The sequence below is a fragment of the Silurus aristotelis genome (assembly GCF_946808225.1).
Source record: "Silurus aristotelis genome assembly, chromosome: 13".
Lineage (NCBI taxonomy): Eukaryota > Metazoa > Chordata > Actinopteri > Siluriformes > Siluridae > Silurus > Silurus aristotelis.
The window spans coordinates 18,890,889-18,916,466 of NC_139586.1; the positions used below are offsets into that span (position 1 = coordinate 18,890,889).

General features: G+C 38.1%; 2 protein-coding genes across 6 annotated transcripts in view; both read right to left on the minus strand.

Annotated features, from left to right (window-relative positions):
* Positions 1–450: 450 nt before the first annotated feature.
* lrrc28 (leucine rich repeat containing 28) lies at positions 451–13,868 on the minus strand. Of its 5 annotated transcripts, none has more exons than XR_014536416.1 (11): positions 12,649–12,973; positions 9,828–10,043; positions 9,693–9,733; positions 9,495–9,532; positions 9,270–9,407; positions 6,401–6,607; positions 5,663–5,765; positions 3,991–4,166; positions 3,167–3,326; positions 1,250–1,442; positions 451–920 (listed from the first exon to the last, which is right to left on the minus strand). XR_014536416.1 is itself a non-coding variant. In XM_083559350.1 (11 exons), exons 2-11 carry the CDS (start codon positions 9,993–9,995, stop codon positions 1,432–1,434), a joined length of 1,086 nt encoding a protein of 361 aa, XP_083415476.1. In that variant the 5' UTR covers positions 9,996–10,043; positions 12,649–12,976; the 3' UTR covers positions 451–1,431. The 5 variants fall into 5 exon arrangements, 4 of the variants coding, with proteins under 4 accessions (XP_083415476.1, XP_083415477.1, XP_083415474.1 ...); XM_083559350.1 differs by adding an exon at positions 1,837–1,880 and having other exon boundaries at positions 451–1,442; positions 12,649–12,976; XM_083559351.1 differs by adding an exon at positions 1,837–1,880 and having other exon boundaries at positions 451–1,442; positions 12,655–12,782.
* Positions 13,869–20,871: 7,003 nt separating this feature from the next.
* The window catches only part of igf1rb (insulin-like growth factor 1b receptor), a 74,262-nt gene continuing 69,555 nt past the window's right edge, over positions 20,872–25,578 (minus strand). Inside the window, exon 21 of the mRNA XM_083559008.1 lies at positions 20,872–22,608. Coding sequence (XP_083415134.1) covers positions 22,221–22,608 — 388 coding nt within the window. The 3' untranslated portion in view covers positions 20,872–22,220. The remainder of the gene's footprint in view (positions 22,609–25,578) is intronic.

The following is a 25,578-nucleotide window of genomic DNA, read 5'->3' on the forward strand; positions in this document are numbered from 1 at the left end:
GGGGTCAACAGTGCAAAGTAGTGGAGAGTGTGTTAGGGAAGTAAAGAAAAGAGTGCAGGCATGGTGGAGTGGGTGGAGAAGAGTGACAGGAGTGATTTGTGATAGAAGAGTATCTGCAAGAATGAAAGGGAAAGTTTATAGGACTGTGGTGAGACCTGCGATGTTGTATGGATTAGAGACAGTGGCATTGAGTAAAAGACAGGAGGTGGAGTTGGAGGAAGCAGAGCTGAAGATGTTGAGGTTTTCGTTGGGAGTGAAGAGGATGGACAAGATTAGAAATGAGTTTATTAGAGGGACAGCACATGTAGGATGTTTTGGTGACAAGGTGAGGGAGGCGAGATTGAGATGGTTTGGACATGTGCAGAGAAGGGACATGAATTATATTGGTAGGAAAATGCTGAAGATGGAGCCACCAGGTAGGTGTTTTTTCTAAACATTTCAATGTTCAAATATTCTTGAACAATGGAGTTTTATTAATTTAATGTTTCCAATCTTCAAGTAACTAGACAATAATAGAACACAGTGTTTTATGTAGAAATAATGATGAATGTTCATTTCAGTCAGATGTGGAAAAATCAATGGCACCCACACAAAATACTGACCGGTCCATTTCTTTGGATGCAGATATGAATGCAGATTGTTGTTGAGAACACAAATAATGTATTTATTATAGGACATCATGATGCATTGAAGAAGTGTTTTAGGAATAAATATCCAATTTACACAACTAGTTTGGTTTTTTGGTGTCTGTCATTTGCTTCTTTAGATATTTATTATGCTACTTGTTAGCAACATTAGAGGGGGATGGTAAAACAGCAAACTTCTTGGTTTTTCATCAACATCAGGTCGAGTGAATTTTTCCTCTAATAACAGTATTCCTCCGCATGATCCGTACATGATTCTGTAGTGCTCCACTGGCTCTAGAACAGTAAAAAAAAAGTCATTCCAAAAATTTCAAACAGAAAATCTCCAGAAACAAGATCAAATCCTTATAAGAATAAATACTTCAATAAGGCAGTTCTGCGAATCGTCTGGGCACTTTATCAAGTAGAAAGTTTGCCTGTATTCAAAATAACTTTTCATCTTTCAAGAGGTCTGGGTATGATTTGGAGAAGAGCTTCTTTTTGGATCAGTTAAAAATGAAAACACTACATAAAATAAAACTATTCTTATTTTTTAGAGGAAGTGCCAATACTGGCAATCGAAGGAGCTTGTATGTACAAACTGGAGTGGGTGGCAAAACTTTTACTCTTTAATATCATCTGGAATGCCGAGGTGTCCACGTGTTAGGTAGCACACGAATAATGGAAGGTATCACGACGTTCTACTGGCACATCCTGACGACAGCACCGTGATGGATGAAATGGTGGTATCAACCCTGTAGGTCAAACATCTTCAAACATTGGCTGGAGCAGCAGTACGCTACAAAACTCACCGTCGTTCTGTTGAAAGAAAGAGGAGGAAAAAGAGGAGAGAATACGGGAAAAAAGCTGTGAAATTATAGTGACGTAACAAGCTTCACCTACACATTCCTGTCAGTCTCTTTTTCCCCCTCTTTTCCCAACAAGCACAGACAGAAACGCACATGAGCCCGTGCTCCTGCTGACTACTACTCAAGCTCTCTAGCTGCACCTGACTGGTCCAGACGTAACTGGCCGCCCGATTAGATCTCTTAATGCACGCTGTGGACCTAAGATTAGCCAATTAGCCGTGCTGATTGTGTTAGGATGGGTTAGGATGGGAGATGTTGATACAGAAATGCTGGTGTCCTGTTACTAATGGGCTGAGACAGACAGAGAAGCGAGACAAGGCCTGAACGGCCAGCTCATCATTTACCAACATGGAGGATCAGTGGAGGAATCAGGGCACCAGAACACAACCTGCAAGTATGTACGAGTCAGTTATTGTTACCAACGTTTTGGTAACACTTTCTACGATGCCAATATTCAAAAATCATTGCAACTGTACTCATAACTCTGTTTTAGTATATAATATTAATTAATATCAATTAATATTAATATTAAATAATATTAATTATTTGTAAGTATTTATAAACTCTAATTACTAATGCCCCATAAATCTCTAATAATATTGTATATAAATACTTGGAGATCTAAGGCGTTATTAACAAATTATAACTAATAATTCACTGAAATGTCAATTGTAAAGCAACTCTTAAATAACTGTTTGCTAACGATGTTAAAATATCGTAAAATTATTAAAAACTATTTATGACGTTAAATTGTCCACTGAGTGCTTCCAAAAATGAAAAAGATCCTCAAATGCATATAAATACTTTATTGTGACACAAATAAATTTGTTTCTTATTTTCTGATCAATGTTTTGACTTATGTATCTGTGTTTTCCAGGTTACTGCAGCAATAAATTAACTGGACTGCAACTTAAATATTTACTACTAACTTAGCTATACTACTACTATTACTAGTAATAAACAGCAAAAAAACAAAAAACAAATTTAAATTAAAGATTTAATGTAATGAAAATGTGAATACATTTCAACTGAAAAGAAAAAAAAAGAAAAAAGATAAATAAACAAATGGATCCCCAAAAATCCTAACAAAGCTCTTAGGAAACGTGACTACATACAAAATTGAGTTTGATGCTGATTTCATTACTGCTTTAATGTGCCCTTGTTGACTTTCCTTTTTAACTTGATCGCTTTTTATTAGTTTATCATTGCAAAGTGAAATTGGCTGGATGAGCCCGTGGAGGCCTGAGGGAAGTCGAAATAACATTGCGTTTCAGGAAAAGAATAAAGTACTTTCCAATTTGATTTTCTTTTTTTTTTTTTCTTTTCTTAAAAACATCAAAAAAACCTACAAAGAGGCAATAAATGTAGCAAATTACCAATAAATGAAAAATTTCAAGAAGTGAAAAGGAACTTTATGTGCTAATAAAAATACTTCATCTGTAAACAAAAACTTTTCCATGCTTGATTTTTCACAAGAAACCGCTCTTATGTGGCAGGTGAAGCATTCTTGTAAGCAGTGAGAAAGAGATAAATAAGGACAAGTTAAAACCTGTATCAGAATAAAACAAGAGAGAGAGAGAGAGAGAGAGAGAGAGAGAGAGAGAGAGAGAGAGAGAGAGAGAGAGAGAGAGAGAGAGAGAGAGAGAGAGAGAGAGAGCGTTTGCGCAGCAGTACCTCCTGTGCACTCCAGCCAGCGCTGTATTTTTGAGAGGAAATAGTTTGGGGTAGACGATAGTGAACATGGGCTGGCTGCAGCGATGGCAGTGACCCAGAGGACACTGAAACAGCTCGAACAGACTGCTGGGCAGCAGGAACGCCGGTAAGAACGCAGAGTCTAAGCAGAGGGTAAGAAAAGAATCCTCAGGAGCACTCAAACAACTGAATAACCACGAGTTCCAGCATGCTGAACCTTTTTCTCTTCAGGTACAAAAGTATCTTAGCCAAGTTTCAACAGTCAATTCTACAATAACAGCTCATTCACAAATACTTTTACAGCAGAAGCTAAAATAATTAAAGACTAATAACATACTTAGTAAACAGACAGTAATTACAGACTTAATAATAGGAAAAAAAAAAAAGAAAATGATTGGTGATTGTTGATATGATGACATTTTGACTATATAGCCACATTAAAATGAGACCTCCGACAGCATTAAAAATGTGACTATTAATAGATAAAAAATATATTCATGACATATTTCAATACAAAAAAAAAAATTGCCAAATAGCGTAACATTTATGTAATGTTTAATTGCATCACCACACCCCATTCTAATGTTTCCTTTCTAATCTCAGAAAAGCTGATTCATATCAATTAAATACATGTTTCGATTATTATTTTAAAAGCCATATGAGTCAGTGTACTGGTACCACCCATCACAGTACCAACAGTTTGGGAATTCTTCCTTAAAGCCCTCTGGGCACTAGAAGGTTTCTAGATGAGACAATAAAAAATGTGGTCCTTTGTAAGCTCATCAACAGGTGAATGTGTGTCTCACCCTTCTTGTTTCTGCTGTAGGCTACATCCAGTTTTCTCATTGCCATCTCTTCTAATGTCAGCACCCGGTCAGCCTCGGTGCCGATAGCCTTCACTTCAGAGGGCAGAGGCACATTCAGATCTCCGAAGTTCAGGGACAGCTGTGTCACGTCAGAGACATGTGGAGAAACGCCACACCTTTACACACACACACACGCGCAGAAGGGACTGTGTTAATCTGTTCACATGTTCACTATACTCTTCATCATAGGAAACAGCCTGGCTGTTTTAACTGGCATGTTTTAGTGGCTCGATTCGGCGTGACTCATGTCTGCCTCAGTACAATAACCGCATGAGGCATTTCCAAAGACGACATTAAATGCCATACAACTCTGCAGCTGAAGTGTGAGCGATATCTAATTACTCACATTATTGCTCAGATAAACTGCAAGAATATTTCCAAAGGGCTTTAGACTCAAAATAATGTCAAAATATGAAACTTCTCTCATTTCTTTAAAATTAAAAGCAAAAAACTCATCTAATAAGCTTGAAAAAAAAATCTTGATTTACTAAGAAAATATTAAAAACTAGTCAAAAGTGTCTAACCAGCACGTAATACAGTAGTGTGACATGCTGGTGTGATGATGCCCAATGTAAAGTTGATTACGGATTATTTTCCTAACCAACAATCAACCTGGGACTTTTTAGTGGGGAAAAAACCTACTGACTGATAAAACATTTAAAAAAAATGACACTGGGGCTCCCAAAGTTTCCTTAAACGTTTCCTCACAGAAAAACCTCACTCACTTTCAATCTATTAATTATTAGATTGCGATTATGTGGCATTCCTAACGAATCATTAATTATTATTATTATAGAAGTGGTTCATAAATATAGATCATTGGTTTGTTCTGAAAAAAATTATAAACGCCTTGTGAGCAGTCAGATTTGAGAATTCTTCAGTGGTATAATGGGTTATAGAGGTCAAGCGATAGTAGATTTTACAGATGGCAATAACTAGGTTAGATCACACTGGCTGAAAACCAATTAATCAACCGATAGTTTTTTAAAATGGATACTGGATAAAAAAAACAAACAAGCATTACACTCCATGGAAAATAGTACTAAACTTTTTCCTAAAAAAAAAAAAAAGGTTGAATCATAAAAATGTGCCAAATGAAATTAAAATAAATATATTCTTTATATCAATAAAATTTGAGGAAACTAAAAGATGTGCATTCAACAACAAAAAACAACCAAAATTAATAAAAAAGACACTTCAAATAAACAGTACGTGGTGTCAGTGATTCGCCTCTAGAGGCCACTCTCGTACTGTATACCGCAACCCGGAAACACTATAGGTATGGAGATAATAATTTGCTAATAGCTGATAGTTGCAGCAGTCAACTATCAATGCAGATAATAGGCAAAACCAATCATTCGGTCGACCCCTAAATGGGTTATAAATCACAACAGGCAATCGTGGTATGGTTTGTAGTGTAGATTGGCAATGAAAGTGGGGGCGGCTTAGCTGTGTCATAATTTGCTTACTCATATCATCTGGATTTCTTGATGAGAACATTTTGGGTGACACTTAAAAAATCTGCATGTTTTGTGACGTTGTCATTTACTTGTACATGTTAGAGATTTCTTAACCAGAGTACTACCATTACTCTGACTGCTCAGATTCTCACCCGTTGCAGCCGATGACCTTGTTGTACAGGTAAGATGGCAGACCCTTGAGGTGAACGTTGTTGTCCACAAACACAAACTGCAGCTCCATCGAGCGGCCGAGATCTGATGAGCAGAAGGACGGTCATTTAGCTATTCAGACAACGTTTAAAAAAAACATCTCTCTAGGTATATTTACATGGTGAGCAGCACATTTGGTCAAAACCCTGAAACGAGTGTTCTCATCAACCTAAGCAAGCCTGTAATCCTGAGATAGATAATAGCATGCCTTCCCTGGAGATTGAGAGTCTCTGTAGATGACCAGAAAGTGAGACAAGATAGACAGACAGACAGATCAAAAGCAATGGAGGGACACAAACAGAGGGTGAAAAAGATAGACAGACAGAGATATAGACAGTAAGAGAGCAGCGGCGCTCTGAACATCATTATGAGAAGTATTTCAGGCTCATTATCACCCACAATCCCCTGGGCCACTCACAGCGGGTGGCCTATCACAGCACCTGCAGCTCCACGTGACCCTCTCACTAACTTGAGCACAACCAACACATTAGAAAGACTCCACACTGAGACACTGAGGAACAGTTCGAAAATCTTGTGCAATCTGTTTCATGCTGCACTCATATAATCTGGTCGAATCGGGGAGTCTATCACTGCATTTCATTACTCACTTGTGTACTGTACATGCCAAATGTATCTTGGCCCAAGTGAGAGTGCATGTGTCTGTGGACAGCCGCTCTCACCCAGAGGCAGTGATCTGAGGCAATTTGCAGCCATGAACAGCTCATTAAGGTCTGGCAGCTGACACAGCTGACGCGGGAGGCATTGCAGGAAGTTTCGGTCAGCAGTCAGACGCTGCAGGGACACACACTGGTGCAGCTGCTCCGGGAGAGTCCTCAACAGATTCATGGACACGTCCAGAGTCTCCAGCCCCATCAAATCCCCCAGCTCTAGTACAACAATCCATACACACAGTCAAAGACACACACACACACACACACACACACACACACACACACACACACACACACACACACACACACACAACTTATTAATTCATATTAATATTACAAAAATGTACAATAATTAGGTCTGATAGAGAAAATGACCACACCCCCTTTATTGTACCTGGCAGGCACAAAGGCCACGCCTCCTCCTTTAGTGCAACTGACCGGCACAAAGGCCACATCTCCTCCTTTAGTGCAACTGACAGGCACAAAGGCCACGCCTCCTCCTTTAGTGTAACTGACAGGCACAGAGGCCACGCCTCCTCCTTTAGTGTAACTGACAGGCACAGAGGCCACGCCTCCTCCTTTAGTGTATTGAGTTCTTCCAGGCTGTTCTGCAGAGGCCACGCTCACATGGTGAACTGGTGTATGATAAAATGATTTAATGATTCAAATTAAAGCATCCTCTTTCTTTTTTTTATTTTGCTCCATATTTCTCACTAATCAAAAATAGCCCTGCTGCTTCTCGTTAGCCGATGCTACTGCCCTCTCCTGGTAATGAAGAGATCAGTCACAGTAACCTTGCAGGCACATCCAGAATGCTCCATGACAAGGGGGAACAAGAATGTGTTCCCCAATAAGAAACATAAGGTTACTCACTTAGCCATAAATCAAAGCATCTTTCTAAAACATGTTTCTAACCGCTAGAATGCGCATTCAGGTTGCAAAACCACAAAATAACGTGTCCCATAACATGCTGCACTCGCACCACACAAAGCAGACGAGTTGGGAACAAGACTAGCAGAGCAAAATGAAAAAACAGATACCACATCTGACAAAGCGCAACACACTGCTTCGAGTTAAAAATGAATGTGGTTTTTAATGCAGAAGCCAACTGGGTCACAGGTTGTTGTTGGGAGAAGAAAACAAGCTCCTTTTCATTACATCTAATGCCTGTGGAAGATCATTATTCTTGAGCTTGCCTGAAATAATGCTTACATCTACCAGTTTAGTATTGTAGCATTAATATATTCATAGCAGCATCATTGTCATCACACTTACCTCATAGGACACTAATTTGTCATGTCACTTCAGGTGTTTGTTCATCAAATGACTAAACTGGAACTACACAGTTGATCGTGAACATCCGGGAAAAACTATTTCAGCTCCAGTGTAAACACATTGGACTGCAATCTATAAACACTAAACCTGTTTGCTAATCACACAGTCTTGGGACAAACTAAAATCTAGCAGATTGGATCAATATCTACTATAGGTTAAGCCTGGCATACCAGCATCCATGTATTCCTGCATAGTTTATTCTTACTGTAGCTTAAAAAGAATTGCTAGAAGAAAAGGAATAAGAAAGCCTGCACCAGACCTTAAACACCCCATCGAGATGTACTCCATGCTCTCTGGCAGAAGTGTGTGCTTACTCTTTACTACATGAAATCCCGAACGTCTGGCTGCTCACACACGTCCCAAGTAAAATTCCTTCAATTATCAGGTCACATTCTCTTTGAGGGACTGATTCCAATTTATTCATAGTTATAAATGTATTAGACAAGCCGAATACATTTTACATTTTCTACATAATTTGTGGACAATGTGCAGAGAGAAGTAGTTTCCATGTAAATTTGGTATATATGCATTAAGGATCACCAAAGGGCAAAACAGTTTTTATGTGGTAGCTTAGTGGTTAAGGCATTAATCTTTGGATTTTATGGTTGGGAGTTCAAATCCCAGCCTCACCAAGCTTCCGCTCTTGGGCCCCTGGGCAAGGCCATTACCCCCATAGCTGCTCCGGATGAGGGCGTCTGCTAAATGCCGTGTATGTACAAGGTGGTATCAAAAGTACTTCATTTATCTATATTTACATACCATCATCTTCAAATAGTCTCCTTGCACAGCAGTACAGCACTCCCTGCATTCCTGCCACTTCTAGAATGTGTCCTGGAAGTCTCAAGCACCTTCAGCGATTTACACCAGATCTCCGCAATGGTGTCAAAACGGCGATCTTTGAGCTGGATCTTTTAGGAATTTTCAGAGAGGGCGAAGTCCCCAGGAGCCAAATCTGGCAAGTACGGTGGGAGAGGACAGGAAATCATGTGGATTGTTCTCTGACAATCATCATGCACAAGTTGCCGAATAGTTTCAACATTTCCAGGGTTGAGCTCATCGAAGGTCTTCCTGGTCTCTCGTCGTCTTCCGGGGATGTTCTTCCGCTGTTGAAGCACGCATGACACTCACAACACCTCGAGCGACTAGCTGCAGCATCGCTGCATGTCAAATGTTTATGTCAAAAGTATGTCATGGCAAACGTCTCTGTGGCAGATTTGCCCGGTTTCACACAGAATTTCACTTTTGAACTTTGTTTTAACTTGCTGTCCATGATAAAATCGCAGACGTGGTAAACCACATAGACAGAATGGCACCAGTTAGCATAATTAGTCTCAAAACTTTTTGATACCACCTCGTATTTACTCACCCATAATGAACCTAAAACCAGCTTTTTAAAAGTGACTGGGCAGCATTCACTGTTCACTGAATGAGTACATTAAAATCTGTCCCGATTTTCATATTCAATACTCTCAGCGACTAACTAAAATAATTAAAAACATGATGGTAAAAATTAATTATTCATTATTTATTCACTGTCCCAAACCTTGTGGAAGGCATTTCAGCTGGTTGTTGGACAGTCGTAGGTGGCGTAACGAGCGCAGGCGTCCGATCTCGGGGCAGATCACCTGCAGCGCGTTATCACTCAGATCAAGCGACTGCAGCCTCGCCAAGTTACCAATAGCTGTTCAAAGAGGGGCAAAGAGAATTGACATAAACTGTGTGGAATAACATGTGCAGACTGATACAAACACAATTTTGAGAAATTTACCTTGTGGAATAAAAGCAATGTTGTTTGAGTGGAGATACCTACAATAGAAATGCTGATTTGTTAGTGACACCTACTGGTCATTTATAATATTACAGACAACACAGTGAAGGAATTTGCACCGGGTCATAAGTCAGAAATAAAAAACAAAGCCATTAGATAGAAAGAAAGAAAAATAAGGAGGCCACGCCTGATACTCACAGTTCAATCAGGTTGGGGAGTTTTTGTGCCAGATTATCAGGCTGGGAAAAAAAACAAAACAAGAGAGCTCAGTTCCAAAGCTCATACTGCTTTTAGAGAAAGCTGGCACTATATGCATGAGTCAGTCAGCCATACCAGTGTGGTGAGCGAGTTTCTTTTCATATACAGTCTCTCCAGAAACTGCAGGCCATCATCTTTTAAGAGCTCCACAGGAAAGATGTTTAGGTTCCTGTAGTTAAGGAACAGGTTCTTGTGGCGCTCCTGTTTGGCAATGATGATGGCATCGTGGAGCTCCGAGGCCATGCTCACAGAGGGGGCCGTTCCCTCTTTCACTTCCCCTCATATCACACCCTAAAATATGGGTTAGAATTAGGGACAGTGTTTACAAAACTAAATCACTGGAACACGTAAAAAAGGAGTTTACTATTTCTGTCACCCTCTAATGCCAGTGGTCGAAAGTTGCAAAAATAAAAAGTTTATCAAGTTTGCTTCAAAGCAAACATAAATCTATTCAATCTACATTCTGAGAAATAGAGCAGAATGGAGCAGTAACACTTTTCCACTTATTGGAATAAATTTCAAAACCCTTAGCAAATTCACTTACTAATGATGCATCCCAGTTGTCTTATGCAGCTACTGATACAAAATACTGATCACAAACTAAATTTATACAACTTTAGTAATGCATTTTTTAATAAAGCTATAATCAGGGTACTCATCACCAGTACTCATCAAATTTGCTTCAATTTTTTTTTTTTTATCAAGTCATTTTGTTCTAATGGTTCTTTTTATTGCAGTTTGTTTCTTGGGGGGAAGATGAAAAATGTATACCATATGCTTAGAACACGGATTAAAAAAGGACGAATCAAGCAGGCATCAGTAAAGGCTTTAGGAATCTTTCATCAACATCTTTCACAGCCTTGCTTCTTCATGATATTATTATAATTTTTTTTTTACTATTTGTGTTTCTGTTGCTTTTGGTTGCACAATAATCCCAACATAATCCACTTTGAGACATTTGCTAACTGATCTGATGTGGATGCCTGAGAATAGTTTTGAAGCACAGAGTCATCTATGATTTTTAGGAGTCAAGTGCATGTTCCTATCCAACAAACAAAGTCATTTAACAATCTTCATTTTCATTAAACAGATACCTTAGGCAGTAAAAGTAGGAATGAAATTCATGTAGCTCTGTCACGTTCCATTCCATACGTTTCTGTTTATATTTGGAGAACATGCTAATATGCTGATAGGACACTGAACCAACATTGCAACCATTCCACCAGTCAATGCCAGGCAGCTTCACCATACAACAAGACAATGACCAGGAGCATACTTCCGAGCTCTGTAAGCGTTATTTACAGAGTCGGTTGGAATGTTCTCTATCATGGATTGTCCTGCCCAGTCTCTACACCTAAATCCCTTTAAATTGCTCTGGGATGAACTTTAATCACATGCATGGAAAAGTATTTCACTGAAATGTTTGGAGAAATTAACTGTCTGGATACAAGGCGTGTTAAGGGAGATTTTTGAACGAAAATAAAGTGCAACATGTGGACAATTGGATCCCACTTCATGTGGTGTTTGGACACTGTACCTCCTTTAATGTTTAAAGGCTGTGGCATGAAAAAGCTGGTGTTGGATCTATGATGATCACAAATTTTGAGCAATTTTATGAGTTGCTCAGATGCTCCTGGTTCCATAATTTCAAATGACTGTAAAAGACTGTAGAAAGGACATTACTCATAATCTTACATTCCGGTGCTCATGCTAGTTCTCACTCTCCAGTGTTCTGTATTATTTTAAAGATTTATAATCACACTCTTGATATGATCTAAATATGGATGGGTTTCCTCTTTTGAGTCTGGTTCCTCTTAAGGTTTCTTCCTCATAACATCTAAGGGAGTTTTTCTTTGCCACAGTCACCAAGGCTGCTCATCAGGGATAAATACCCATCGCCCACCTTAACTGTTAAATTCTGTAATGCTGCATTAAGACAATTTCCGTTGTGAAAAGCGCTATGGAGATAGACTTGACATTTATATATTTGTTGCGCAAAGCGAATCTCATACTGTAAAAATATCCTAGTTTGCAGCAGAGAAACAAAAGGAACATGCACGTGTGTCTCTAAAAACATGAACGACTAGGTGAAAGATAATCAAGAGCACTGTACAGTGTGTCTGTTCCTCCTTTGAATTGTGCACTGCTCAGGCTTAGGGATTAATCATGTGTCTCTGAGGTACCCAATACCCAACATGCACTTTTTATAGGGCACTATTTTTATTTATTTTTTTAATAGTAACACCATCGTTTTGTCACTTGCTTTTTTTGACTAATAATAATAATAATAATAATAATAATAATAATAATAATAATAATAATAATAATAACAACAACAACAATTCAAACTATATTCATCCCACAAATTATTATTACTATTATTATTATTATGATTGTTGTTGTTGTTATTATTAACCTCCCTCTTGTTTTTTACAGCAATATTGGCTAATTCTTAGCCTAAATGTTAAGAGTTAAAGCACTGAGTTGTATAGATAAAAAAAAACTATTAAATATGTAAAATAATTTTATTACTAATAAAATACAAAAATACCCGGTGAGAGATCTGTCTTTATATTACACACTTGTATTCTGGGGGGGGGGGGGGGAACCCGCCTACTCCCTTACGATTGGCTGATAGTTATCACTCACGGGCACACCTCCGGAAAACAGCAAATCATTGATCAGAAAATACAAGACTCCGCCCACCCCGCCCTGGTACAGGAAGTGGCGTTTACCTGAATACAGATAGGAAATAAAGCCGCTTGGCGACTACAGAAAGCTAACGCTAAACAAGCCAAGTAAGTCAGAGCTGCTCAGTATAGCAACATGAACCGTCTACGGAAGAAAATCCCAGAGGAAATTAAATACAGGTGTTTGTATTAGCACATGCACTTACACTTACATCCCGTAGCGGCGCGTATGTTGACAGACGGAGGGCTACTGATGCTCCTAGGCCTTTCTGTAAGCAACCTGAAACGTCACAGCACGGGAGGGCACGATTGGTTGAACAGATCACGTGATTTAGATTCAAACATTTTCCAGTGGATGCTGATCATATAACTCATTTCATTCAAGGTTGTGGAAAGTGAACCTTAAAAAAAATACACCCGGGAATGATAATCTCCCACCTCATATGAACATGATCGTGCTTCACATAACAGCCAAAAGCTTGTGGACACCTCTCAACCACATCCATATGCACCCCAGACCTCCTCACCCAAAATCTCTACCTAACCTCAATAACGCTCTTGTAGCTGAATAAACTGAACGCCCACAGCAGCGCTCCAAAGTCTAGTAGAAAACCTTCGCAGAAAAGTGGAGCTTCTAACCGCAAAGGAAGAACCAATTTCATGCGCATGGTTTAAAAATGCCCACATAGTGTACATAGACCTGATGATCAGATGTCCACATGCTTCTGGCAATTCAGTGTACAGTATATGTAAACATTTATTTGGTATATTAAATAACCCGTGTTTATCTAATGACTGCGGTTAAGACAGCCGCATCTTGAAAATACAGTTAAGCCAACCGCACTTTTTTTGTGTGTGTGTTGCGCGTCTAATCGTGCACTTACGGTATGGGTGGTGTGCGCGGTCAAAATGGATGTAAAGACGCTTCAGAAAGGCGTTTCCGTTATAAAAATACCAAAAACATTTACAAATCTCCGTGCATTTTCAAACATGTTTTACATTTAAACATTCATAAAACATTTTTCTTTATAGGTTTGCTCAATCTTGTAAATGATTCCTATTTAGAGTCTCCCTGTCTATTGTAAAGTCTTACAATTTAAGTCATTTTACTGTGGAGTTTTTCAGAAAATTGAACGCAAAATCACTCCAAACATCGCTGCATTTTCAATCATGTTCCATATTTAAACACTTATAAAACATTTTTCTTTATAGGTTTGTTCAATCCTTTAAAATAATTCTTATTAACAGTGTCCCTGTCTATTACTCTATTACATTTCAAGTCATTTTACTTTAGAGTTTTTGAGAAAAATGAAGGCAAAATCACTCCAAATCTTAGTGCATGTTCATGTGATTTTGCCTTTACTTTTCTTAAAAACTCCACAGTAAAATCACTTAAAATTGAACAGAGTAATAGACAAAGACACTGTTAATTAGACTAATTCAAAAGATTGAGCAAACCTATAAAGGAAAATGTTTTGAGTGTTTAAATGTGGAACATGATAAAAATGCACTGATGTTTGGAGCGAATTTGCCTTTACTTTTCTTTAAAAACTGTACAGTAAAATGACTTGAAATGTAACAATATAATAGACAGGGACACTGTAAATAAAAATAATTTGACAGATTGAGCAAACCTATAAAGGAAAATGTTTTATGAGTGTTTGAATGTGGAACATGATTGAAAATGCAGTGATGCTTGGAGTGAATTTGCCTTCACTTTTCTCAAAAACTCCACAGTAAAATAACTTGAAATTTAATATAGTAATACACAAGGACACCGAAAACAAGAATTATTTGAAATATTGAGCAAAACAATAAAGAAAAATATGTTTAATGAATGTTTGAATGAGACATGATTGAAAATGCAGTGATGCTTGGAGTGATTTTGCCTTTATTTTTTCTTAAAAACTGTAAAATGACTTGAAATTTAAGAGTATAATAGACAGGGAGACTCTAAATAAGAATCATTTGAAAGATTGAGCAAACCTCAATAAAATGTTTAATGAGTGTTTGAATATGGTGATTCAAATGCACTGGTTTTTCTGTTTCTTAAAAATTGTACAGTAGAACGACCTGAAAATGAATTCAGTCATGTGATAGTCATGCTCACTCTGAGTGAAGATCAATTAAATGAATTAGCAAACATTTAAAGGAAGGTAAAATAAAGGTGATTTAACTTTTACATTTTACTGTATAGTCTCAAACACTATACAGTAAAGTTGTTTTAAGAGTGTTTGCATATGGGCCTTGATGATTATTTTATATATATATATATATATATATATATATACATACACACCACAAACAAGAAATTGTATTATTTGTGCTTTGATAATTTTGTCTCTTTGGGGTTTTTTTTTATAACGGAAACGCCTTTCTTTACATCGGCTGGCTTAACCGTGTATTTTCAAGATGCTGCTGGCTTAACCACAGTTAAAATGTTCCCTTTGAGGGGGCAAAAGTCAACATTGTTTAAGGGTCGAGGGCCAAAAATATTGTATTCTCCTCATTAATGATGTCAGTATTAATAAATAAAGGAATAGATACTTTGTAAACTACTAGTGTAATATTTAAAAATTATTCTAGTTCATTGAGACTTGTAATACAATGAAAACCTCATCAAATCTCATTAATAAATGACAATACAGCTATTCAGCAATACAGCAACATGCTTCCACTATCAGTATCCTCTAGCGAGAGACGTGAATCTGCTCCTGATTTTACAAAAAAGTTAGTTGTTTTTGTAAAAACTGGGCTAAATCAAATTAATTTATATTCTCTTAGAAATAAATAAATAACATTATATTAGAAATTATATCTGTCCTGCCAATGGCATTTTCCTCCACCCACAGGCCCTAGTTTGGGCATCTCTGCTTTAATGATTTGCCAAAATATCCATTATGACATCTATAAATGCATCTACCTGGCTAAATAAGTGTTCTTATTTAACTTTAAGCGTAATAATATTTTCCTCATTCGACACAATCCATTACAGGATAAAGTCCTCCAATCAGGAAGAAAAACTTTGGATTTCTGATATGTTTAAAGCTTCCACTGACAACTACCCCAGAAGATTATGAGGAGAAAGAAGAATACGTAATTCTGGTATAGTGGTAAACCTTATACTGGTAAAAGAGAAAGCCTTCAGTTGTTAACATGTCCTGAAACAAAAGTATCCTCCTTTCTTATCCATTTCCAGTCAGAAGCTTTCTGTAAGAAGACTGCAGCCCAGGCCTCCTCTTTATGGATAAGATTCACATTAGTGCATCGAATTAAAAAAAGTGTGCATTGTATTCAAGTTGCCATTTGTATCGTGATGCAGTTTAACATATTTGCATAGGTACTAAATTACTTTTAAATATATATTTATTAATAGATATGCTACAATTATTATTTATAAAGTGACCAATATTTTATACTCGCTGAACAGTTTCTCAAGCGTGTTCTCTCAGCACCACTGCTGCTACATGAATATTGCGTATCACAACACTCCGGAGACCGAGGCGTGTCCTAAGAGTCACATAGAATATAGATTTACATGGCAGACGTAGAGCTGCATCTTCCTAGAAACAGAACATCTGGTTTCATTTTTTTTCCTTTTTTTTTTAAATTGAACTACAAAAGCCTGTTTGGCACTTTATTAAATGTATGATTTGCTGTCTGTCTGAACCCAAAAAATAAAAACAAACTATCAGCAGAGTCTGAACAAAACAACACGAATGACAAAGCTGGTGATCTGAGTTTATTTTTTTCTTAGCAAATATCACACACACTCGCACGCACGCACTCACACGCACGCACGCGCACACACACACAAAAAAAAAAAGATCCAGCAATGTGCCACTATGAACAAAACCTTCATTATTGATATTAGTCATATTCATGGGGCACTTTTTTCCCTTTCCTTTTTTTCCTGCAAAACAACAGAACATGAAACATGTTTATAAAGTAAAAGGTTATTTTTTCTTAAAACTTTGAACCATCAGACTTGAAGAAGCAGCTTGGACCACAGACCTTACTCACGTTCCACCTTCTCTATACGCAGCATCTTGAGTGCTGTATCTTGAATATATATTATATATATATATATATATCCTGTCCTTAGTTAGATCTTTAAACTGTATTTTATTATACTTTTTTTTTTTTTTTACAAATATCAGAATAGTGTTTGGAAATAAATGTTTGCATGGAATAGTTATACAACTATATCTAGATGGAGCGTTTCTGTTCTAGTCCACATCATTACCCTGCTCTTAGTGAAAGGCGTGTACCTGTAAACTACAGAATGAGGTCCAGATTCAGACATGCAGAAAGTAATAGATGACGAGCAGCAGTGTGATGAGCAGCAGAGCAGAGAAGCCCTGAGGAATTCGAGCACAGTGGATATGACGAGGCTCGAATGGAAAACCCTGCAATGGTACTGCAGATTTGAAGTGAATCTACCTTATATGGACAAAAGTATTTTGACACCAGACTTTTCCAGCCATATGTGGTTCTTCTTCAAACTTTTGCCACAAGGTTGGAGGCAGGCAATTTTATAGAATGTCCTTGGATGCTATAGCATTCAATTTTCCCTTTACTTGACCCAAACCTGTTTTAATGCCCCTGTGCACAAAGCCAGATCCATGAAGATCTAATTTGCATTGGCTGAAGTGGAAGATCTCCTGTTATAGAGCTCTGACCTCAACCCTATTGAACACCTGTGGGATAAATTGGAACACTGACTGCTCCCCAGGCCTCCTCCCCTCCACCAGTATGTGTCCGAATGAGCAAATCTACACACAAACACTCCAAAATCTAGTGAAACATCTTCCCAAAAAAAAGATGTTATTAGGAAATTATTATAAAAGGAAATGGGAACTAAATGTGGAATCAGATGTTGAAAAAGCACTTTAAATCTTAGTCAGGTGTCTACAAAGCTTTGTCCATATAGTGTAAATATAAGGATGAACAGATACAGGAATCAGGACGATGTTGCTTTAGGTACTGACAATTAACTGACAGATATTCAGTTCTGGCACTTTAAACCATTAAATAAAAATCAAGAAAACCGCAGCAAGTCTTTAAAGGTTTGCACTGAAAGCAACGTCGCCTTTTTTCTTGAGAAATGCACGATCGAGATGTTCATTGTTCACTCGAACATTGCTCTGGAAATAACTTTGGATCTGAGGATGTGAGTTAATTATCCAAGTCACACCAAACTGGGCAAGGCTGAGCCCCTGAACAAGGCCCTTAACCCCATAGTGGTATGAATGAGATAAAAGGAAGTCACTCTGCCAAATGCCATAACGGTATATCTATGTTAGGTCTATCTTTAGGTCGACTTAACACAAGATGGTAAATACAAATATTTTCTTCTTAATTTAGTCTGGATTGAGTTCCACTCACCAGCAACCATCTGGGGAGGGTAATAGCTATCATGCGCTTCCTCTGAGACATGTCAAGCCATCCAGCTGCATCTATTCAAGCTGCTGCTGCGTCATGAGGCGGTGCAACGCCTATCCAGCATTCGACATGCATGAGCTCACAAACTCCCTCAACTGGCTGGAGTTCCTGTGATTGACATATGAGAGAATATGCTGTCCTTCACATCCAGACAACACAACCAGTTTTGCTCTTTTAGACTTTTGGATAACTGCGGCATAATCAGAATTAGAAATAATTTTGATATATTAATAATTTAATTTACTGACCTGCCAATCTATGTAGCACATTTATTCTTAAATCAAAATAATTCTCTTCTTTATAAGAATTCAATTGTAATGTAATTCAGGTTAAATTTTTCCAAAGTATCACATGCGCATATCCCAGAATGCTGCTCATCAGAAAGTTTTGTGGCAGGTGAAAGACTGGTGGAAACATTTTATAATAGAGTTGTAGCATTAAGTGTGACATCTGAACCGATTGTCAGCACATGTCGTATTTTAAAGCAGCTGAGTATAGAGCAGGAAATGATGAGGACTGATTACTACTGAATTCCACAGCAACCCGTTTCACCCCTTTAAACAAACTCCATCTGTTCTAAATGTTGGCTGCATGACGTATAAATACAAGAGCAACAGTAATGTCATCTCTTTTAAACACACGGCCTAATCTATTTACCGTTTCATCGATTTCCAAAGTGGTTCAGCTTTCTGCTGCCCAGCACAAAACATCGAAATTCACCAGAAGCCATTTGAACAATAATGACTCAGAAGTCACCAACGTACAGTCAACACCGTTCTCTGCAATACATTTTCCATTCATGTTTAAATTTCAACACAATACTCAATAAGGAACTTACAAGAACAATAAAGCTTGAGAGAAAACATAGAACTTGGTGAACATTTGCAGGGGAAAAAAGAACAACATGAATAAAGGACTGTTTTACCCGGACATCTCAGCACCACTCCCGGCCCCATTTCAGCATAACAAAAAAAAAAAAAAAAGAAAAAAAAAAGAGCAAAAAAAAAAAAAAAAAAAAAAAGGCATAAATTAATATGTCAACAAAGTTCCAGCACAATTGAAGCTAATTTATAAGGCCTTTTTCTCTAAAAATAAATAAGGAACAAATTGGAAACCGTATAGGGATGTAAGAAAAGCAGCGAGTTTGTCTGAAAATCCACGACACCAGCGCAACTCCACCACCAGGTCGTGGATGGTAGTGTTTGAGGTTTTACACAGAGCACTAACAGTGTCTTTTTTTTGTTTTGTTTTGTTTTTTTGGCAGGGGGGGCAAATAAATCTAATTTTCTTTATGTACAGGTTCATAAAGATTTACAAAAAAAAAAAAGGGTGAGGTAGATAAATGCTTTAAAGGAGAAACAAACAAGTCCCAAGTACAAGAAAAAAAAAAAAAAAAAAAAAATCTCAAACACAATGGGGATTTTTACAGTGATTTTAAACACATCACAAAAATAAATCTAAATAAATAATCAGGATACAAATTGAAAATAAGTAAAAAAACAAACAAACAAAAAAAAAACCCTGGCATAAATCAAAGTTGTGAAATGGATGAAAGGGACCACATTTAGATTTTCTGCATAGATTTGCCTCATCATCTCAGCATTAACACTACTTATGGGGATTTGAATTTTAGCAGGCAGTTAAATGGGTTTCCATAAGCATGGTGGAAGTGTCCGTCACTATTCCATAACAGCCTAAAATTCAATTTACACAAACAAGGAGCGCATTTAGGGCTTGAAATTACTTCTTGAAATATGAGACTAAAATAACGCAAACAAGACCCTGTTTTGCATCATATAGTTTGTGCGCTAAACCTCAGGCCTTTCTGCGTGGAGTATCAGCTGAACAATGCATCAAAAGATGCATCAAAACCAATACAGTTACCATTTCCATACTGTGCTCATTTATACCCACTAAAAGATGTAATAATATTCTGATGTCAATATCAAGAAGCCAAACTTCTGTTTGCTCTGTAATATATTAATGGCATCAGGTCATGTTAACTGCAAGGTGTGTAAGAGCAGTGAGAACTGAGACACACACACACACACACACACACACACGCGCACTACTCACACTTGTTCCTAAAAAGTATTCTTTTTGCCCTCTGCTCCTTTCTCTCAAGATATAATTGATGGCACTGCAATTTTAACGACCGGGTTTGCTGACTCTGCTCTGTGTGCGCTCAGGGTGGTATTTAAAAACACCATGATGTTCTAAACATACTACTATATAAGCAGCACACGACAGCAAGAGGCAAACAAAGCTAAATAAATCGTCCCATGAGGCCCCTGAGCGCTTAATACTCAGTTTTTGACTCATTTCAGTATTAGTATTAGTGAGAACTACCCCCCAAAAAAACTTGGTCTGGGTCAACAAATTACTAGAACTAATGACATTTTTGGCCAAGCTTTGATATAAATAACCTTTAATGTAACGTTTGTTAAGAGATTGTTTTGTGTTTGAAAGAAAGAAAAAAAAAACGTTTAAGGTGCCTAAAACAAAGGTGATCTCGAAAATGATGGTTAGGATTTAACCTGAGAATCTGATTTGATAAGACACAGTGTTGAACTGCTAATACAGTCTGCCACCATGAACACAATGACAGGGATTTGTACCGTATACATTTCATCCCCAGAGAGAGAGAGAGAGAGAGAGAGAGAGAGAGAGAGAGAGAAAGAGAGAGAGAGAGAGAATCATATTTTCAAAAAATAAAATAAAAAATATAATGCACTCAACAATGGGGAGGAAAACAAAATATAAGGGGCATAAAATATAAATAATATATTTTTCTTTTTTTTATGCAAAAGTACAAGATGGTAGTGGACACTGTAAAGGATTTAACCCGAAGGACCTGCTTTACACATACATTTTGTTTTTTTTTTATATATAATGTAATATTTTATATATATATATATATATATATATATATATATATATATATATATATATATATATATATATATATAAATAAAAATTTTAGATATGTATTACAACCACAAAAAGAAAATGAGAAGAAAATAGCAGCTTCTTTCAGTACAGACATACAGAAGTTCGTTTGAACCGTTAAAAAAAAAAGGTAGAAAAGTGACAGATGAATGAAGTTTGCTCTGTGGTTCAACATTTGACAGACTGTGATGGATTGGGGTGGGGTGGTGGGCTGACTAAACTATTTAAAAAAAAAAAAGACCTGCACTTTTTCACGACACGTTATATCCCTTCAATTACACCGTGCTTGCCGTAATCTCTTCTAGCTACCTTTAAAAATTTTTTTGCTATGTGGTTATTTGCATGTTAGGCCTTGCATCTTGTTTTCGTTTCTGCAGCCCAACAGCTCCTCCTGTTTCCTTCTGAACGTGGCGGGGCTGAAAATTTTGCAGTTGAATCGAATGCACGAGCCCTGGTTAAGAAAATAAACAAGAGGAGGCAATCTAGTGAAAAACCTCTGCATCGATCGTAAATCAATTAAGCACAAGAAGAGCTGAAAAAATAGGTATATATATGTATATATGGATAGATAGATATATACACACCAGTGTAAAAAAATGTGGAGTGTCATATTGGCTTTTGTGCGCCTGCAAGAACACAAGAGCGCAGCAAGAAAGACGGCGAGAAAGAGGGTATATTACCAAAAAAAGAAAAGAAATGATGGCAGGTTTGAAACTTTCTGCTCTACTATAAAGTAGACAGACAGAGTGGGCGGAGTCTCATCTTGTTTGAGACTCCTTGTTAATGGCGCCACCCGGCTTTGAGCAGCACTGTTACCCCTCTGGCTCACTTCTTTTTTTTTTTTTTTTAATAAGAGCTACCATGTCTTTGGACACCTAAAACACAAAGTGCCTCTCTGTTGGAATAACGAAATAAGTATTTGCTCAATTAAATTCCACTTTACAATAATGCCACCTCACCATGACTGACAAAACCTGAAATGTGAAAATCCCTAGTTGGAAATGTATAAAAGTAACAAAAACACTATAAAAGGAGGGAGTGTGCACTCCTTGGAAGTTACTGTGTGTTCCATATTGTTTTAGGTTTTTTCCCCCCGTCAGTGTTGGCCGTCCTTCTTCAGTGATGGCGGTGAAGTTTGCCACCTGTCTGTCAGTTAACGCAGGTCGGAACACACCAAAAAAAAAAACAAAAAAACACAACACTGCGTCACTGCGCTATGACGAGAGGTTGACAGCCTTGACGCCTTTCTGCCTAAGTTTCCTTCGTAGAGTATTGTTCCAGAGAGGACGTGGTGATTAGACAGAGTGGAGTGGGAGTTCTCCGGAGTGCCAGCGAGGCTTAATGTGACCTAAGGAAAAGAGAATAAAAAGCGGCCAGACTGCCATCAGCACACAGACGACTGGGGCAGGGGCAACGTGCGCTCGTTCTTCCTTCCCCCGTTCATGTGTGCGTAAGACTGCGCCTCGTTGAACGAGCTTTGCAGCAGCAGCACCGGCCCGTTGGTGCAACATTTGTCTGTACCCGAGGAAGGCGAGGAGGGGGAGGGAGAAGGCACCAGGGCTTTGGTGCATGGCTCCAAGGGGACGTTCTCCATGGTACCCAGGTTCTCCAGGTCCAGCTCTTCAGTGTCCGGGGGCTTGTTTTCTTCACTGTAGAAGAAGCTCACCTCCTTGAAGTTGGGATCCAGATCGTCCTTGATGCTGCTGATGATCTCCAGAAAGGTGGGACGCATCTTGGGGTTGTACTGCCAGCACATGCGCATTAGCTCAAACCTGAAGACACACACATGTAGACACACAGATTATCAAAAAAAAAGTTTTGGCCTGCAACTACACTTTACATTGATAAAAGGAACAAGAAGTGAATTTTGTTACAAAATATAAATACCCCAAATGCTTTCCAGAAATATTTCACATATTTTCATATATTTGTTATACATAAGAACATTGTCATTTATTTTAAACAAACAAACAAAAAAAACCTACAACAAAATAACTTTTTTTTGGGAAGTGTTCACATTAGTTTCCCGCCACTAACCACAATCTGGCTGGTTATGCTAAACATCCACCATGAGGTGGGTGTGTGGATGTGGTACATGAGTCCGTACTGCTCTGCAGGGTGCATCACGGTGTTACTGAGATACAAATCTATCAATACCTTGACCAAAGCAGGTTGCTAATTATGAAAGAAAGCTACATGCCAAACACAGCTGCAGTGTTCTCATGATGCATACCCAAAGCCTGTTGTCCTGCAAAAGTAAACAGTGTTTGTGATGAAATCATATAGCTGAGCTGTTGAAAAGCCTTAAATAGGTATAAGAATGTCAGAGGAACTATAAGGCCATGGCCCTGCTCCTATTTTAAATAAGGAAAATGAAAGAAAGTGATGCCTAGCTGAGGGGCATTCCAGTCCACCACCTTTAATTATACACAAACAAGCTAAGAATATCAGAATAGTTTACAGAGTGCTGCAATAAATACCACCTTTATCCCAGTGCTAAACTCATTTCACACACACAGAGTAACAAACCCCAGAACCATAGCGCGCGCACACACACACACACAGGTCTCTTCTGGGAGTGACGTCAGCTGACAGCACAAACAGCGGTTACAAATACACTCATATGACACACACTTGATCTCTGGCAAACAAAAACAAAACCTGAGTCTGAGTGAGGTACACACACTGCAAAACACCATACTTCAAACAGTTTACTGTGGCCCACCACTGAGACAGTGGACCCAATGCCCTGAGCTTGTTTTTCCCTGCATGGCCACTTTATGAGTTTCCACTGAGGTGGGAGGGGGGAGGTGGATGCGACTGCAGCAGCACAACTCAAAATGGCTGCACACACATTTCAGGAAAGCCTGTCGAGTTGGATTGTGTGTGGCCATCTGGCCTGACACAGATGCAACAGCACAGGTACACTAACCCTATTTTACCAATACCTAGGTTGGATTGTAAAAATGTGTGTAAAAAGTGAATAAATGAGATACTGGATAAAAATCAAAACAAATACACTCCATATAACTATTACAAAAATAAACAACTAAAACAGTTCTGAATCATGAAAATGTGCTTAATCTAATAAATATAAATATAGAAATTATTATATAATGAATTAATTATAAATAACAAATATAATAAAGCGCTCTCTGTGCAGCACGCAGTCGCTCGTAAAAACAAACAGCACGTGGCATTAGTGATTCACCTCTAGAGGCCGCTCTCGTTACGACAGTGGACTGGACACCGAAAAAACTAGCGGTATGGATTTCTGCCAATAGCTGATAGTTCCAGCAATCTACTATCGGTGCCGATTAATAAGCAAAACCGATGAATCGGTCGACCTCTATTTTTATTTTTTTTCTGCGTCTAAGGCACTGTAAACTCCTTCCTGTGAACATCTGCTTTTTCACATACATGAACATCCAGATACCAATAAACGGCACAAGTGAGATCACTGACACTTTGCTGTTACTCAGATGACAGTACTAAATCTACTGGACTGATCTAAGAGTTAATAGAAAAAGAAAGTACATTTCAGGACAAAATGTTATTAAACATGCTCGGTTTGATTAGATGAGAACAGCGAGTGTCATTATATATTTTACTTGCAAAGAATTGGATGAGCAATGAATATGACTGACAGGCAACAGCACCGATAAAGAGTTTAGATGAATCTATAAATGAATCCAAGTAAATGTGAAGTGGTTACGTTTAGTCTGGCAGTGTTGCTTCTATGAACAAAAGGACTATGGCCAGTGTTTATATATTTAGCAAGTTTATATGTTTAGCAAGTATTTGGTCTGATGAAATACTTTGCTAGGTCTTGTCCTCAGGAAAGTTCCACAATAAGTTTAGCTTATTAAAAAAAAAAAAAACAAAGAAACACACAACCACCCAAGGAAGGAGTGTAAGCTACACCTTGTTGTCATCATACTGGCACTCCAGCAACCGTTCTCGCTTTACTAACGCACACAGGAATGCACACACCAGTCCTGACGTCTGACCACTGCTATTTAAAACTCGGCTGGGTCAAATCAGTGTGTCATGTGATACGGCACATGCAAAACACGTAGAAGCCGGGTGATGGCATGCCAGGCTCCTGACGTTAGGAGCTGAGCAGCAAGTTGACTCCAGTTGATAGAAGCATAGATGGAAGCAATCTAGATGACATGTTGGTTACTAACTACCGTCATCTGTCAGTGTCTCCATTACATCAGATTTGCTTGTAGGTAATTTATGTCTGTGGTGAGATCTGTGAGATCACGACATGATTTTTACAAGATTTTAATTGATATCTAATGGTCGACATTCATAACCACATATGACAGTCTAACATCTGTCTTTAATGGAATATGAACTTGTTCCCCCAAAACACCCTGCACAATGATTTCTCAGGTCAAACACAACCTCAACAAATTCATATCAGAGCTGCAGCAGAAAGTCCCTTGCTCTACTTAATTCTTACTTGCTCTAACAGAGCATCGTTTCCATAGCATCCACTCGCATGGGGACCTATACTGCAGACCTTACACTTAATCTAACACTAAAACAGATTAAAGCATGTTGTTTAGCACAGAACAATTGTTAGCAAATTAAGAGAAGACTTCTTTGAACATTTACAACTTTGCAGGGTGGAGATGGAGAGTTTGCAGGTTCTTTCTAACATGCCAAGCTGCATTTTGACTTAAGTCTTATGAAAATAATCAAATCAGAGTTTACTATACAAGTATACATTA